The sequence below is a fragment of the Bos javanicus genome, chromosome 11 (genome assembly GCF_032452875.1).
Source record: "Bos javanicus breed banteng chromosome 11, ARS-OSU_banteng_1.0, whole genome shotgun sequence".
Taxonomy (NCBI): Eukaryota; Metazoa; Chordata; class Mammalia; order Artiodactyla; family Bovidae; genus Bos; species Bos javanicus.
In genome coordinates, this window is record NC_083878.1 from 60,036,165 (window position 1) to 60,054,548 (window position 18,384).

General features: G+C 37.7%; 1 protein-coding gene across 3 annotated transcripts in view; it reads right to left on the reverse strand.

Moving 5' to 3' along the window:
- XPO1 (exportin 1) overlaps positions 1–17,105 on the reverse strand; it is a 42,187-nt gene extending 25,082 nt beyond the window's left edge. Inside the window, exons 1-4 of one of the 3 annotated variants that reach the window (XM_061432742.1) lie at positions 17,015–17,105; positions 13,681–13,812; positions 8,886–8,987; positions 5,286–5,358 (exon numbers count right to left, since the gene is read on the reverse strand). In XM_061432742.1, the coding sequence (XP_061288726.1) occupies positions 5,286–5,358; positions 8,886–8,987; positions 13,681–13,806 (301 nt within the window). In that variant the 5' untranslated portion in view covers positions 13,807–13,812; positions 17,015–17,105. Of the gene's footprint in view, positions 1–5,285; positions 5,359–8,885; positions 8,988–13,680; positions 13,813–15,607; positions 15,699–16,525; positions 16,617–17,014 lie in introns of those variants that run through there. The other 2 variants (XM_061432744.1, XM_061432743.1) reach the window with 2 other exon arrangements.
- Positions 17,106–18,384: the final 1,279 nt, after the last annotated feature.

The following is an 18,384-nucleotide window of genomic DNA, read 5'->3' on the forward strand; positions in this document are numbered from 1 at the left end:
CTTTGGTTTAAATGAACCATTCCCTATTTGGAAATTATTTTCCTTCATATATTAAAATTCAATTTTTTTCTTTAGTTGAAACCATTACCTTAAATAAAAACAAAAATTAACAACTGAGACTTAAAACTTCAAAGTTTTTGCACAGCAAAGGAAAACATAAACAAAACAAAGATATGCTATAAAATGGGAGAAAATATTTGCAAATAACACAAATGACAAGAGACTCATCTCCATAATATACAAACAGCTCACACAGCTTAAAAACCCTTCTCAAGACAAAAAAAAAACAATCAAAACATGGGCAAAAGATCCAAAGTTATTTCCTCCAAAGACACCCAGACAGCCAAAAGGCACATGAAAAGATGCTCAACATTACTAATTATTACAGAAATGAAAATCAAAATTACAATCAGGCATTGCCTCACAGTGGCCAGAATGGCCAATCATCAAAAAGTCTACAAATAATAAGTGCTAGAGAGGGTGTGGAGGAAAAAGAAACCTCCTACACTGTTAGTGGGAATGTAAATTGGTACAGCCACCATAGAGATCACTTATGAAGGTTCCTTAAGAAACTATGGAAGTGAACTTCTCCGGTGGTCCAATAGTTAAGAATTCGCCTACCAATACAGGTGTCAGAGGTTTGATTCCTGGTGCAGGAAGATTCCACATGTGGCGGGGTGGGGGAATTAGCCCATGCTCTTCAACAAAAGAAGCCAACACAACTAGAGTAGCATCCACTTGCCACAACCAGAAAAAGCCCGTGTGCAGTAACAAAGACCCAATGCCCCCCAAACTAAATAAATGAAACAAAAGTATGGAAGCAATCTAAATGCCCATGACAGATGAATGGATAAAAATGTGAAACACAATGACAGCCAGAAAAAAGAAAAAAATAATGCCATTTGCAGCAACACGGATATACCGAGATTATCATACCAAGTAAAGCAAACCAGACAAAGTATCATATAATATCTCTTATATCTGTAATCTTTTAAATGATACAAATGAAATTTATACAACAGATACAGACTCACAGACAACAAACTTATGGCTACCAAAAGAAAAGGAGGGTGATAGAAGGGATAAAAGGAATTTGGGATTAAAATATACATACTATATATAAAATAGATAACTAAGACCTATTGTACAGCACAAGGAACTATACTCCATAGCTTTAAAAGACTGTCTTGACTTATAGTAACTGATCTATGTTATTCACTTCAAAACTTAAACCTCAAAGATATCAATGATATATAATATGTACACATGTAATATAAAAATGTAAAAGCAAAAATATTGGGAAAGTCATTAGGTTCTTAAATAAAGGACTGAATTCCAAATAAGGAGTGGTGTTAGTCACTGAAATAATACTAAGCAATTAATTGAGTAATTATATACCAGCTACTGGAGCTGATGGAATTCCAGTTGAGCTATTTCAAATCCTGAAAGATGACGCTGTGAAGTGCTGCACTCAATATTCCAGCAAATTTGGAAAGCTCAGCAGTGACCACAGGACTGGAAAAGGTCAGTTTGCATTCCAATCCCAAAAAAGGCAATGCCTAAGAATGATCAAACTACTGCACAAATGCACTCATCTCACACGCTAGTGAAGTAATGCTCAAAATTCTCCAAGTTAAGGCTTCAGCAATACGTGAACAGTGAACTTCCAGATGTTCAAGCTGGTTTTAGAAAAGGCAAAGGAACCAGAGATCAAATTGCCAACATGCACTGGATCATCAAAAACGCAAGAGAGCTCCAGAAAAATATCTACTTCTGCTTTATTGACTATGCCAAAGCCTTTGACTGTGTGGATCACAATAAACTATGGAAAATTCTGAAAGAGATGGGAATACCAGACCACCTGACCTGCCTCTTGAGAAACCGATATGCAGGTCAGGAAGTGACAGTTAGGACTGGACATGGAAAAATAGACTGGTTCCAAATAGGAAAAGGAGTCCGTCAAGGCTGTATATTGTCACCCTGCTTATTAACTTATATGCAGACTACATCATGAGAAACACTGGGCTGGAGGAAGCACAAGCTGGAATCAAGATTGCCAGGAAAAATATCAATAACCTCAGATATGCAGATGACACCACCCTTATGGCAGAAAGTGAAGAGGAATTAAAAAGCCTCTTGAAAATGAAAGAGGAGAGTCAAAAAGTTGGCTTAGAGCTCAACATTCAGAAAATGAAAATCATGGCATCTGTCCCCATCACTTCATGGGAAATAGATGGGGAAACAGTGGAAACAGTGTCAGACTTTATTTTTGGGGGCTCCAAAATCACTGCAGATGGTGACTGCAGCCATGAAATTAAAAGATGCTTACTCCTTGGAAGGAAAGTTATGAAACCAACCTAGATAGCATATTCAAAAGCAGACATTACTTTGCCAACAAAAGTTCGTCTAGTCAAGGCTATGGTTTTTCCTGTGGTCATGTATGGATGTGAGAGTTGGACTATGAAGAAGGCTGAGCGCCAAAGAATTGATGCTTTTGAACTGTGGTGTTGGAGAAGACTCTTGAGAGTCCCTTGGACTGCAAGGAGATCCAACCAGTCCACTGAAAGGAAATCAGTCCTCGGTGTTCTTTGGAAGGAATGATGCTAAAGCTGAAACTCCAGTACTTCTGCCACCTCATGTGAAGAGCTGACTCACTGGAAAAGACCCTGATGCTGGGAGGGTTTGGGGGCAGGACAAGGGGACGACAGAGGATAAGATGGCTGGATGGCATCACCGACTCGATGGACATGAGTTTGGGTGAACTCTGGGAGTTGGTGATGGACAGGGAGGCCTAGAGTGCTGCGATTCATGTGGTCACAAAGAGTCGGACACAAATGAGCAACGGAACTGAAGGACACACTAAGGGAAACCAAGGCAAGAGACATCTAACTCAGTCTAGGATTGTCAGGTATATTTCTGGCAAAGTGCTTCAGACAATGCTGTAAATTGAAAACGCCATTCCCCTAAAAACATGTGAAATTAACATCCGCTTATGGATGGATAAGAAACTGAAAGGTCATAAAATATGAACTAGACTGAAATAAATGATTACAAAAATTTTTTTGGCTGACTCTACAGCCAAACCTATCCTTCTCTGAAAATACATCAAGCACTGCCACTTTTGTGAATAAGCTTGTCTAAAGGGGCCAACCAGATTTTCCTTTTCTTTCACCACATGCTAGGACTCATATATACTAAGACTAGCTAACAAATGGAAGATAACAGCTTAAAAGATTGACAATTATAAACAAAAGGAATGTATAGTATTTCAGGGGTTATACTGATTTATTTCCAATGTCAAAGTTAAAGATGAAGAAAAATTAACATTTGGAAATATTAGTATACTTTGTGAGATATAAAATCTTAGGATGGTACAAGCCTCTTAGGAATGACAAAGTTGAAAAGAATCATAAATATAGTAGTGAATAAATTTATGTCTCAATTTTTGTAAACGAGATCAATTACTTTAAAAACACAAACTAAATTCATCATGCAAAGTTGCTGCAGATCTAAAGTTCACTAACATTCTCTGGGAGCCATTTTACATCCTCTTCTGATATTGAACCTCTGAAACACCCTAGAAATTACACTACACTTTCCCCTCCATGTAATGACTTCATTGACAGTGACAACCACGTATGTGGTGATAGTAACTTCAGGTATTTTTAGAAAAGATTTACATCCCACTCAATCTTACCACTAGTGTTAAGGGGAAATGTAAAGAGAAAGGTGATTCTGTAACTTTCAGAGAAATGAAGTGTCTCATTAATACAGAATAGGAACACATGAAGAATCCTCCTCCACCAGTTTTTTTGCAAACAAGACTTTTAAAACTGAAAAATCTTATGTCCTGGAATATGCACAGAAATATATGGAAGTTTTTGACTGTGTGATAAAAGCCAAAACATGCCACTCCCATTATTCATGTGGAAAGCAAAAAATGTCAAGTTCTCAAGGGTAACTGTAACCTCTGATATTATAAGCACATATTACTTCAAATCATTTAATTTTACAGCTGGAAAATAACTTGGAAGGATCATCGAGCATAATCCTTATCTAATAAGCAGCAAAGGTTTATGTGTTTAGAAATTAAAGAGGGACTTACCACAGTACAATGGCAATGAAATAAAAAATAAACACTTTCTGTTGGTATGGTAAGCCATGGCTCAAGCCACAAGTATAAAACAACAATAGTAAAGGAACTAGGACTTCACTGAAGTCCCTAAAAGTAAGTAGTGATGAAGTACAAAGGATCTATTTGGGACAGGAGTCAAACCGTACTTATTAATTTCTAAAGTCACAGAACATGATCTAAAATGGTTTCAAACCAAAATACAACATTAAAGAACCTCTTTGGGTGGCAGTATTCAAATACTTCCATACTATCATTCTTAATTCACAGTTTATGATGTTTTAGGGATATTGCTGATAAAAAACTGTCCCATTCTCCTCTAAATGTGCTATAAAGATGTCAAGATTTAAGTCAGGATTTCATAAATCCAGGTCACTATCCCATTATAAAGATGATATGAAAAAGCAGGTCAAAGACGACATCTTAAAAAGCAATAGTCCAAGAAAGGGAACATGATTTAATAGAACGCCATCAAAAGTAGAGTAACCCCATTATAAAGTCCAGACAAACAAGTAACAAAGTAGTTAATAAGGGAGTATGTGAAAACCACATTAAAGAATTTCAAGACTAACTTTGCCCCTTGTTTCTTAAACCATGACTACTTTTATCAAGGTAGTACAAAGGGAGACGTTAAAATATTAATACCAGGCATCATCAAATATTCATTTAAAAAAAATCTTTCCTATTTTAGAAACAAATCTTTTATAAGGTATGCTTAGAATTTCAAAAGGTAAAGTCCTATGATTTTTAAAACTTGGTTTTTCCTGTGCTGTTACGTTTATGTGTTATTCCTATTTTAATTCCCATTATTTGTTCCATGTGATGAATTTAAAACAATGCATAAGAGCACATATTCAAATTTCATTCACTTCAAACATGGTCCAGATTAACTATGAGTTTGTAAGAATGTTTCACAATATTTACAGGAGAAAGTTGGGCCAGTCTAGTTTCTGCTTTCTCCCAAATAAAACCTTATTCTTCCTCTGCCCCCAAATATAATCAGTATCTGCCTTGCAACATAATGAAAGCAGTAAACAAACCATTAGTGCATAATAAACTATTAAAGATTTGACACATTCCCCTAATAGTCAACTAACAAAAATGCCAGGGATAATAAAATTCTAAATTTGCAATTCTTAAAACACTTTCCTACCTTCACATTGGTTCCTTGGAAGAATCTTCCACCTTGTTTTTATCACATTTTCCAAAATCTGTAGTCCATAATACTGAAAATTGGAGAATAAAAGTATGTGAATATATTGCTATAAGACTGGCAATTTCCAGGATTCACAAATGGACAGACATTCACACATTTACATCTAAAGTTTCAAAAACAGTATGCTACCAAGTTTAATTACATATATTAAACAAGGATCTATTCATTCGCCCATATACTGAATTTTCATGCATTTTCCTCATTTTATTGTTTACTACTCTATTTAACGTCCTGCTGTTTATACATGCTCACACCAGGAGGAAGAACCAAATAAAAAGCCCTTAGCAGCCAAATGGGCTGGGTGTGCAGAAGGAAAATGTAGCAGCCAGATATGAATTCACAGCATAAATGACTGCTTACAGGCTCACATACTTTAACAAAACCAGGCTCCTAAGAATTTAGCAGCTTGGATGTTCTCAAGCTTCCTACCATCTTCTAGGAGTTGTAAACTCTTGGCCAAGTATTAAAGTATTGTCACAGATACTTTCTATACAAAGTGTTTACAAACATCACTGGTGTGTTACTTAAGGAGCAGCAAGACAGCCCACGGGTTTAATTTAAAAATTTAACCCCACCCTTATAGTTGCTATTTCTACTAATTTAAAGATAAACTTTTGTGCACAGTCAAAATAATACACAAATGCATGTTGCAATCTGTTATCTACCTTTCAGGTATTTCTTCCAAGTATAGAAATAACTAAAAATGTAAATTAATAAACACAAATACCACTTTGAAGCCATTTTGTCCCCCCTGTTGATTACTCACTCTAAATAGTCAACAATATTTATAACAATTTATAAGGCTACAGGAGTTACTACCCAAAATTATTACCATGACCAATTAGTGTGGATAGACAGGAGGAAGAAAAGGGTCAAAATCCTTGTGGTATGTTTCAACTGGTTGAACTAGGGAAGAATCAGCTAGAATACCTGAAAGGCAAACTCATTCATATATAGACATATAACCTCAGATTGCAAGTTTTGGCTGAGAATAAGAGTTCATCTTTAAAATGGTTAGTCACCACACAATAAAATAGGAGCATTAGTATTTCAACCAAAGGGATCATGTGAATGCACACTTTATCCAAAGCACAATATAGACTGTCCCAAACTACATTGTGCTCAAACAATGTTTTTGCTGTTTTCTTTCATTTTTAACATTTTGTACTTTTTAAGGGAAATTTTGCCATTTCAACCCAAATCCTACATTTGCAGAACATTCCTTAAGAAGACTTCATAAATAAAAACAAGGCCAAAGCAAAATTCTGAAATTATAAATTTGACGCTATTAAAGTTTCATAATCAGCAGCAAATGGTGAAGCTTTCTATCCTATTTAAAGATCTAGCTCTCAGACACATGTAAATATACAAAGGTAAGTTTCTCACTGACTAACATTCTAAATTAACTTTAAAAACATACTACTCTAAACTTGCTTTAAATTAATTTTATAGTCATGAAGTCAAGAGGGGCCAAAGTTTTACCAAGTCAAAACAAATGCACTTCCTACTACATGGAATATACATCCTCTTGCTAATTTTCAACCAATTACAAAGATCTTTAAGAAACTAAGAAACAAAATCCACCATAAATACACCAGTTAAGAAGTAATAATCCTAATGATAACTTCACCATATTCAGCTGATATATTTTTAGCTTACCCCTTTTTAAATCTAAGAATATTCCCCCTTTATTTTGCTGCATTCATTTATTTACTTCTGCCTTTATATCTGATACTTTGTTACCTACATTACCAATTTACTGACCTCTAGTCCTTTCTTCAACTGTAAAAAAGTAGCACAGTTTGTTGAAGATACAATTCATATTTTCATCTTTCTGCTAGGAGGGCTGAAGTAGGAAGCCCGATAAAAGCTGTTTACAAGTTAGTTCAAAGGAAGACACAGATAACTTTCAGAATACCCTAAAACCCAATCTTTCCTAGACATTGAGACTTTACAAATGATGAGAATTCAGTTCTTTGAAAAGGAGTATTTTAATGAAAAAATCTGGAAGTGACAGCCAAATCTGAGGGCCAATGATAAACAACTACTTTGGAAATATACATAAATAATTCAAATATCATTTTGAAGTATTACATTTCTGCTTTACATCTCAGGACTTGAGAAATCCACTGCTGAGTTATGAAGATGAGGGACAGATAACAGCAAAGACTACATGAAAAAAAAAAAATAAATGCATGAAATGATCCCTATGGTAGAAATTTCTACTGAGCCCTTAGAAATACTTATTTTACGCATTGAATTCCCCTTTCCCCTCCCACCACCCATGAAACAAAAACAATTGATGAACAGAATTCAGTTAAAGGGAATCAAAAGGGTAGACCTTGTGGAGGCCTGCCGTCAAAGCCTAGCTGTGTCAGTTGCACAGGAAGACACCCCTTTTCTTCCTATTACAAGCAATCAACATAATGGAACATTATGATTAATATCAGGTAGTGTTAACATCTTTAAAGAAAAAAAAAATGATTGCATAAAAGCCAAATGTCATAGTGCATAAATTTAGCACCAAATCATTTGTAATTTATGTAAATTGAAGAATTCTTTACCTGTTGCTTTCTTTCTGTTCCTCTAATCATCTCATTTTTCACAAGACAAATTTGAGTTTTTAAAAATACTGTTGATAAATCAACTTAAACATTAGTAATGTCTGTCAGTATAAAAAGCAAAATTTACCAGGCAAGCAAACAGGCAAACACTGTTATGTTACTTAAGGTTAGCACTTTGAGGAAGTTCTGGACTGTATTTTTGCCCTAAAATTTATAAGATGTCAAAACTAGTTAATATTTTAAAACTGTTAATTAACACAGTCTGATTTCAGAAACAGAGGTGAACATGGCTAATTTCTGTTTTAACACAATGTATACCAAGTGGAAACCTTGTGTGTTTTTAAACAGAATGCCATGCATGGTATTTTATTACTTTAAGGCAGTTTAAAGAGAAGTGTGAATCATCAAGCCTAAACAGTCAAAACACATTTTGATCAACCTTTCTGTTCAAACTTAAGAAAAAAGGACCCAAATGATAACATTTTCAATTGCAAATAAAAACTGAGTGCTGTCCCATTAAAAGCATTGGTACCATGGAGTCGGGTTTTACGCTGCTAACAAAACTTGGTTTTGGAGGTGCCTAGCCTGTGTTATATTGATCACTTGCCCAAAATGACTCTTCTGATGTTTCATCTCTGAATAACATTCAGAATAACATTCAGAATTTATGCTGAGATCTGTACACATATTCTAAAAAGAAAAAAACAAAAAAAAAAAAACCCAAAAAAACCCCCAAAACAACAAAAAGAAAAAGCCACCTTGCATACTAGTCCCAATTACAAAACTCAATTCATAATTCTTAGGACTATTTGCAAGAATTAATTCTATGTTTAAGACTAAATTTTGAAATAAGTCAACATTATTAAATGATTTGAGATAACAAAGACTAATACTAAAAATGAGATACCTTCCTCAAAGTTTATGACTGGAAGAAAAGAAGAAATAATGGATTTTAAAACCACCACTTGCTTACTTTTGTGTTCATATTCTGTGAAAACTCCAAAATTGTGTCGACTCTTGTCCACGCATCAGGATGTTCCTTTAAATGTGTCAGTACTTCTTGAGCCATTCTTTGCTAAAATAGTACACAAAAACAATTTTAAGCTAACTTGTTCTTTTCAAAGGTATCAAGCAAGACAAAAGTCCAAATAGGAGAATGATTTTATCAACTTTTGGAAATACTGGGGGAAAAAAAACTCCTTACAGAAATAAAAATGTGTCCATTATCAGTCTTAAAACTTCAGTTAAGAATGGAAATATACCTCTGAAACACAGAAGTGTTTTTTCCCCTTAATCTACCTCATTTGGTATTCTCAAAACTGAACTTAAAATTCTATCAATTCTAACAAAGAGCTACTCTGACATAAAGGGGTGTCTCAGCACACAATCAACCAAAAAAAAAAAAAAAGGCAACACAGAAAAATTCACATCTACTAGATAAACTGTGTAACAGTATACTCTGGTTTGTAAGAGTCACCAAGATATCTTCAACAGTATCTCTAAAACTATATTTCATGGGAGACAGACAAAAACCTAAGTCTAAGTAAGTCTACAAATCTCAAATACCTGTTGATACATTCAAAACATTAAGACAGTCTCTTTGGTTTATTGTAAACACACATTTATCTCTGAAAAATCTTCTAATTTTATATATTAACTCCTAGTTTGAGATTTCTTTTTTGCTTTTGTATTTCTAAAATGCAAACCCAGAAATAATTTGACCTACAAAAACATCATCTAGAACATTAATAAAATTAGTGTTTTTAAAATCTGTCCATTTTAGATGTTGTTGTACACTTGTATGTTTTTCTTTTAAATATCAGATCTAAAACTTACGGAACTTAGTACCTTTCTTCAATGCCATTTCCTTTCTTTGTTCCTTCTTTCTAGACAATCACTTTCATGATCTGGTGTCTTTTCCTTGATTTTCACAGCATGTGTATGACTTTCATAAATATAGTTGTATAATTACTGAATTTTATATTAATAGTACACTATGGAAATCCTTCTGCAACTTGCTCTTTCCATTTGACAGTTTTTTTCCCTCCGCTTTACTGAGCTATGATTGACACCTGACAGTTTTAAAGATGTAGCCATGTTGACATTATCTAGTTTCTTCATTTTAAATGCTAGTTTTTCGTATGATACAAACACTGTATTACCAAAGGCTAAAAAGTCTATTGATTTTCTACCCACCCCCCCCCCCAGGAAGCCAACAGGTTAATGAGTTTCACCTTTAAGGCTCAACTGGATCCTAATTATCTTTTGCCTGTTTCTACCACATGTCGTAACCAAAAAAAAAAATAAGTCTGTCAGTTATCCTTCTGGTTAGATCATTTAGTTGATCAAGGGTTTGACTCTATGGGTAATTAATAAGAAATCATCAAAAAGGGAGGAGAAAAGCATTCTTATTTAAATCATCTCTGACAGAGACACCTCATAATATTAAGTTGGCTTTTATTCCAATTTACAAAAAACTCATTCTCCTCTTGTAGCTTTGATGTTAAGAAAGAAGTCTTTTCCTCAGGGAACAGACATCACATTCATGATTTTTTTCTCATTTATTAACGAGCAATACACACTGCTTATTGTTTAAAAGAAAACTTTGACAAATACTCACTAAATTAGGTAATGGTTCTGTACTCTAACAGTAACACGAGAAACACTGTGAAACTTGAAAGAAAAATCAGGTGCCTGGGTTTCACTCTAAGGGTCCAGGATTAGAGCCAGAGTGTAAAGTCTTGAAATACAGCTATACATTTTTAAATTTTGATTAAAGCACTGATAGCTTTAAAGGGTTCTAACCGTATTATATAATAACCAACCAACAAAAGTAGAAAAAATAGTTACGTGAGTTATTTAGGGTCAAAGCCCATTTTAGCAGTGTTTTGATTCTTCCCCTGAGAATATCTAACTAGAGACAATATCCAACTAGATAAAGACTTGAATGTAATATAGTAACCCATATTAAGAGGATAAGGTGTATTAAACATCCATGCCTAGAAAGTTATTTGGTCATGACACAACTTCATCAGTTTTGAAGTGATGAACATTCTACATATTATAAATGAATACTTTCCACAGTATTACTTTCATTTCAACCTCTGCATAAACCATGTTCCTTGCTTTTATATCATTCATTCTGTCATAATTTTACTCTCAAAAGTTACTTCTAGTATTTGCATCCTTTTAAACAACTGTCTTAATCCCACTGTCCCCTCATATTCTTTTCTTAACTTAAAAGCCCAGGAGGGGTTAAAAGACACAAAAGGAAACCAAAGAGAAAATCTGGCATCTCCCTGTGTTACTAACTGAATGGTGAAAGTATTTTAGTTGCTAAGCAATAGACAAAAAAAGTTCAAGACACTTAACACAGTATTGAAGAAAACACCCAACTCTATCATTTTTTTCTCCTGGCGGCCTACTTGGCTAAAAATGTTTATAAGAGAAGATAGTCCTAATATTACAGTGCTAAAATTTTACTATACTACCCATCTAAGCAAAAGTTCTACCTACACCCTCCTAATAATTTCTTTCTCTCCTAAGTTATGTAATCGTTTTAAAAAAGTTAGGCTACATAAAGGTGAGTTTGAAAGCTTAATTAGAATAATTTCTAGTTGCTATTTTAAGTACATATTTGATGACAAACCAAAACCAAACAAACACTCCCCACCAAACCATATATTAAAACAATGACTTTACATCACATATCTTCTTTACTATACTTTCAAAAGTATCCTTAAAGTAGCAGTCACTGGTAACAAGTGCTTTACAAAACCTCATCACTAACCCCCTAGTCTCTTCCAAGGTAGGTAACACTTTGTGGATGAGACTCCAGAGGAATGACCAGAAACCCTACTGGAATAAAATTAAGACATCTAACATTAAAACAATGCTTTCCAAACTTTTTATCCAAAATAAAAACCCTCAGAGGTGGTATATAAAAAACCGACTGAACAAGGAAGTTTAAAGATACCCCAACAAAAAAGGGGTTCTTAGCTGCCTTTAGGCTCTAAGCCTGTTTCCTAATCTGTAACAAGTATCAACTTACTGATTATCTTTATACAATTGATTTGTCCTATAAGAGATCTAACTAAACATAAAATGTTTACTTTTGAGAAAGTTAATTTTGCTTTTATAAATGGGAAAATATTTGTAAAAACTTTCATAAATCTACTTTTTATTCAGAAATCAAATTTAAAACAAATCACTGTATCTCAACACTACGAAACATTACTAATAGTAGTATTACACCCTATTCTTCATAACTACTATTCCAATTATAAGCATAGGGCCCTGGTCTATTTAGTCATCATACTTTTAGACACTGTGAACCAGGTTAAAAAAGAACAAAGACTAGACAGCAGTGGTAGCTTAATGATGTGATAAAATTAAACGTCAATCTTCCTAGTGGCTTACAGACTTGTGCTTCTAATACAAAGGCGAGCCCAATCTTGTTGTTGTTCAGTCACTAAACATGTGATCCCATAGATTGTAGCCCCGCCAGGCTCCCGTGTCCATGGGATTTCCCGAGCAAGAATACTGGAGTGGGTTGCCATTTCCTTCTCCAGGGGATCTTTCTGACCCAGGGATGGAACCTATGTTTCCTGCATTGGCAGGCGGATTCTCTACCACTAAGCCACATACCCCTCACTTCATGCATTTCAATCTTACTTTCATACTTTCTTCCCAAAGCAGCTGTTTTCCATACATCATGTTGGGATGAAATGGAACTTAAAACTTCATGTTGAACATATAATCATCAGGAAACTACTACATGGTAAGTGTAGCAAATACAGATACTTTTCAGAATGCTTGATCAAAAGCCCCTAGGAGTGTAAAACTGCACTAACAAGCTTACAAAATCACTGAAGTTATTTTTCCCACTCATACAACTTACATGGTCCTCAATGTTAGATTTCAGAAGGGAACAGAAATACTTATATACTTGCTAATATTTATGTACCATGTTTTTTAAGACTATCTTCTACGATGTCCACCTTTAAGAGGTTTCTAAAAATTATGAAAGTAGCTGGGGTTTAATTGGCAAATATTCAATATAATTCAGTATCTTAAAGATATACTGTCTCCCAGAAATGTACTTTCTGGCAACAAAATTGTACTAATAAGATACCTATCACATCACTTTAAAAGATCTTTTTAACCCAAAAGCAAAAACTTTTACTTATTTAAAACTTTACATTATTAAGTCCACAGGGTGAAGACTCAAGATTGTTGTTTCTTATAACATATACAAGTTTAAATTTACAAACACTTCTGTTTAGAAAAAAAAAAACCCAACACCTTAAACTTATCAAAACTTTATATGTTCAGACAATCTCCTACTTTAACAGTAGCACTTCTACATGTGCTAAAATTCAGACACTTGGTATTGTTGGATTTTTCAAATAAGTTTTATCTCTGAAGTACTTCTGCAATTTAAATGTTTCAAAAGAGAAGACTCTCTTAATTCCAATATATAGGGGACATACAACTTTTAATATCTACAAAACATTTAATACACTGGGATCTTTCAGTAAATGGGATAAAGGTTGCTGAAGGACAGAACAAGAATATTCCAAAACGTTCCACTCTAAACCGTTTGAAAATATAATGCAATTTATTTTTACAGACCACCTCTCATAGTTAATATATAATTCAAACTTAATACAAACTATGGAACACTTCTTTAAAAGGTGGTAATTTCAAATTTTATTCTAAACCCAGCAACTATTACATTGCAATAATATTTTGGTCAGCTACTTTACCTGGGCTCCTTCTCCATGGTATAAGCAATTCACCACATTGTCTAAAAGGTTGATATCCAGTTTTTGGCTGAAATCAAGCAGCTGACGAGCTGCATGGTCTGCTAACATTGTCATAATTGCTGGCATAGATTACTGAAAATAAAGAAAAAAAAAATTTAAGGTGCCTCTGACATTATCAGTCAAAAAGTTTTTACTCAAGTTATTTCACTTCCACTACGTTCTTACAAATACTTTACTTTGTATTTTGGAGATTTTTACCTGAACAACTAAGATAGTAAAAGGAAATCCTGAAACTACTTAGGTACTCCGTAACTGCATTGATTATTAGGATCTACTTTTAGACCTGAGAAAAATCGTACTGTTCTTTCTACTAACATGCATATAATCTTAACCCGTTTTAAAAAATTACTAAAGAATTTACAGCCCTAAAACCTGATACAATTGAAAGTCTTGATCTCAAATTTTTAAATGGAGATGAAGTTCATATAGATGTCCCCCTCTTCCTAAGCAGGGCCTTTTAGCTCAGTAAAAGTTCACTTTCCCTTATTTCATGCTACTTTAATTTTTAAAACATATGGAAGACATTAAAAACTAAATGTGATATCGAAGTTTTCCTATATATAGCAATGATTTGCAGGAACCACAAGTCTAACCAATCTCATACCCTTAACTTATATAGAATTTAATCTTCTACATACAATGAAACCATCTATATTGTTTCTTCTTTGAATAAATATAGGGGTTTAAATTACAAGTGCACAAGCTCCTTGAACATATATGGTCTAGGAAAATAAACTTCATAGTAGTATCTAAAGATTTTTTAGAAAAATTTTCACGTATTCGCTAGCAAAGCAAAAAGCTTGCTAACTATCCCCTGACAACCCACCCTGCAAAAAAAACTAAATTCTATCATAACAGAAAAAGGAGCTTCTTCAGGTCAAATAATGTTCTGGCTGAAATCTACTGGTTCATATGCAACGGTATCCTTTTAAGAGGATTCTACTCCAAGGGGCTGGCACATGTGCACATTTTTATTGTCCAACATTATAAAAAATCTTTCCCTTTACTTTTCTTCAAAGTCAAGTGATGCTTAAGTCTGGCTAAATCAGTACTCAACCTTTTTTGGGTCAAGATGCCTCACAATCAAACAGGATGGCTCCTGCCAATTAAAAAAAAATTCACAACTTCGTATACAATTACAGACAGACGATTCAGGATATTCCGAAAGCCACCCAAGAAACCTTGGGTTAAGCACTCCTGGTTTACAATACTTGGACCCAACAAGGTCATATGGTCATCTCTACTTCTCCCCCTCTTTTTAACCTTCCAAGACCAGGAAATGGGGTGGCTAACCGGATTACACTGGATCTGAACAAACTAGCTTGTTAGGAAAAAGGCTTATTTCTTAGGTATTTTACAACAGTTTAAAAACGTTAATAACGGCAACAATTTCAATTAACTCAAATGTTTTAATGATGTCAACTACAACAAAGTCTGAAGGATCAGTTAGGTTAGATATAACGTAAAAGTTGAGGAATTATGAATTTAAGAATTATTAAGTCTTTCCATCCACTATTGACAGTGGTGAGACTTCAAAAATTTCTACAGTAGTTATTAAATGTATTTCAAATACAAAATATTGGACACAATATTTGATCTAAATACTAAAAAACATATACTGCACAAATGTCAAATGTAAATTCCCCCTATTCGAGTGCCATACAATTTTAAAAATAAGAACAATCTTAAAAATTAATAACCAAAACCAAAAACAAAGTGACTCTTAAAAAGTTCTCAAGTACACTGTCCTTACAAATTCTTTCGAAACAAATTTCTGTGAAAAGATCAGGTTCAGAACAGAAGCTTGTGTTAAATACAGCAGGGCATGCCACCCTTAAAACTAGCTACTATCTTCGAAATGACCTACCTATTCTTGAACTGTAAGTAGTACAGAAATGGCGGCTTTCTGGTCAATGCCAAGCACATTTAGTCTCCCAAATCAAATAGCTTCCAAAACATTCTTTCCACTAACAGCAGTGTCCCACACGATTAAGATGTACAATCAGGCAGATAGCAAAAAGCCAAAGAGGGAGAGGTAAGAGAGACCACAAAAGCCTTTTCTTCTTGAGACATCCAATCCTAAATTCCACTCACAGTATAGTAAATATAAAGTATTAACCAGCCATGTGGTGACTCCACAAGTGACTACCAAAATACCTCCACTGCCACTTCAAACTGAAGAGGCAGGCAGCTACACACTGCGGGTTCCCATCCCAAAACCAGAAAATCATAACCGCTGCTTTATGATAACTACATAGTAGGTCAAAAAAGCAAGTCTCTACAAGGAGAAACTGCTGCTTTAGGTGTGTGAGCAACTGCCTGCTTCATTCAGTAGAAACACACCTCACTAAGGCCCGCCCTCCCCCTCTCTTCCCACCCAAAGCGAAGTGCAGCACTTCTAACTATAGCAGACTGGAGCACGCTCTCACCCCGCCCATACTCGGAGGAGGCATTTAGACCAGGCGCCTGAAGTTCACCGCCCCATTCTCTATGCAGCATGGCCTCTGCGTGATCAGAGGAGGTCCGCGTCGGGCAAATCTTTTAATACTTCCTCCAGCACACCATTTCCTCCCACTCACCCCAAACTCAGGCATCAGAATAAAGGAGAATCAGGGTATCATCTACTGTACAATGCCAGCAGTAAATGAGTTGATCACTTTTAACTCACCCAAGTCCCCCGAAACAAACTACAGCACGGAACCTCATCTGCAGATCCCTGAAAAAATCAACTAACCTTTCCTGCTTCTAATTCTACTCTTAAAAAACCCAGAGATTCTGAGTTTACCTGCAGGAGGAGCAAGGACTCCACAGCCCCTCCCTCCCGCGATCCCAAGCTCTCCACCGAAGGGCCACGTGATGCAGGCGGACGTTTCAATGCTGCTGCACTAAATATTTCTGGAAACTTCCACTCCTAATAATTTACAGAAATGTTCCTGAAATCTCCCCAACTTCTCCCCAGCCCACCGAGCTGGGAGAAGCCCTTCCACCCCCGCGCCGGGCCCCACTTCACTATCTCGCTCCTTGCCTTCCGCCACTGTTCCCCGCACACACGAAATGACCCAGCCAGCGCTCCCCTCCCGCGGCCGCCTCCCCGCCTCCATCCCCCAGCAGCAGAAGCGGCTCCATTCAATCGCAAGCTCTGCTGTGGGCCCGCCGCCGCCTTCCCGGTTCGCCTCCCGCGGCCGCCGCCGCCGCCGCCGCGCCCCACGCCAGCCTCCTCCCGCCCAGCCGCGCCGCCGCCCGACCCTCGGCCCCGAAGACACAGTCGACTTACCCAGAGATTGAACCAACTGCTTCTTCCTTCCTTGTCGGGGTATTAGGGCAAGGGAGGACGGGGAGGGGGGAGAGGGGAGGAAAATCAAGGTGGGTTTCACAGTTTTCCCACCTTAAAAAAGAAATTTACAAACGAAGAGGATAAGGGCAAAAAAAAAAAAAAGCTCAACAATATTTACTATTTCGGGGACACCTCCCGCCGACACGCACACTCACCCGCCCCCCCCTAAAAAGGGGAATTAATCTGTGGATAAATGCTCCCGCCTGGCTGGGGAGTGAGGGAAGGGGGAGGGGAACGGGGTCAAGTCCCAAAGATTCAGCCCCAGGGGGACCCTCCAGCCACAGGCGGCAGCAGGAGCGGCAGGAGTAGGGGCTGTAGAGTCCACACGGCCGGGGAACGCTCTGCTGCCAGTTGCAGTCCGATTTCCCCCTACCAAAATACGGCTCCCTCTCTCACGCGGCTCCGGCGCTGGCCCCCCCCCCCCCACCCAGGCTCGCCTAAACTTTCCCCCCTTCTCCTGCTCCTCAGCGACTGGTGGTTCCCCCCTCCCCCTCTGGGTGGTTGCACGGACTGCAGCAGCAAAGACTGGAACAGGCACCGCCGCCCGGGCTGTAGCTACTGTTGCTCTTGCTGATGCTGTAGCTCCCGCTGCTCCTGCCGCGGCCGCTGCAGCCGCTTCTCCCCCTCCTCCTAGTGCCTCAAACTCGGAACCGGTTGAAACCGGTTCAGACTGGGAGATTCCATCTCGGTTGAGTTTTCAGCCCATGGCGCCGCGGAGCGTTTGGAACCTGGGCCTCCGCCCCCAGCCCGCTCGCCCATTGGCCGGTTCCAGCCACAGCCGCGCCATCAGCGTACCTTCTATTGGCCAGACCGCCTGTCAATCCCACTTCAAGGCGCCACACAAGCCCGCTGCTTAGGCCCCCGCCTCTTTCCAGCAGCGATTTGCCCGCAGAGTGGGGGAGGGGAAGTGGGGCGGGTCGCAAAGGAACGAGGAGGGGGGTGGAGGAAAAGGAGGTGGGACGAAGAGTTGAGCCGAGCAGAGAGGAGAGCGAAGAGAAGCCGTGCGGAGGATTGGTTCCAGAGGGCTGTCAATCAAACGTGGCCCGCCCTCGACTTCCCGCCCCCTCCCGTCGCTCCCCCTCCCACTGCTTAGCCCGCAGGCCCGGCCTTTCAGGCCCGCTCATTGGCTGGGCGCCTTTGGTGACGGAGGGAGTGGGGCGCAGCTCGTGAGCTAGTGGTGGCGCGAGTTTGAGCGCGGCGCGCGCCAGCCAGCATTCTCTCGGCTTGTCTCAGACCCGCGCTGGCCCGCCTCCGCCGGGTCCCGCCAACCTGCGGGGCCTGAGCCCGCCGGGATCCGGACCCGCCCCCGC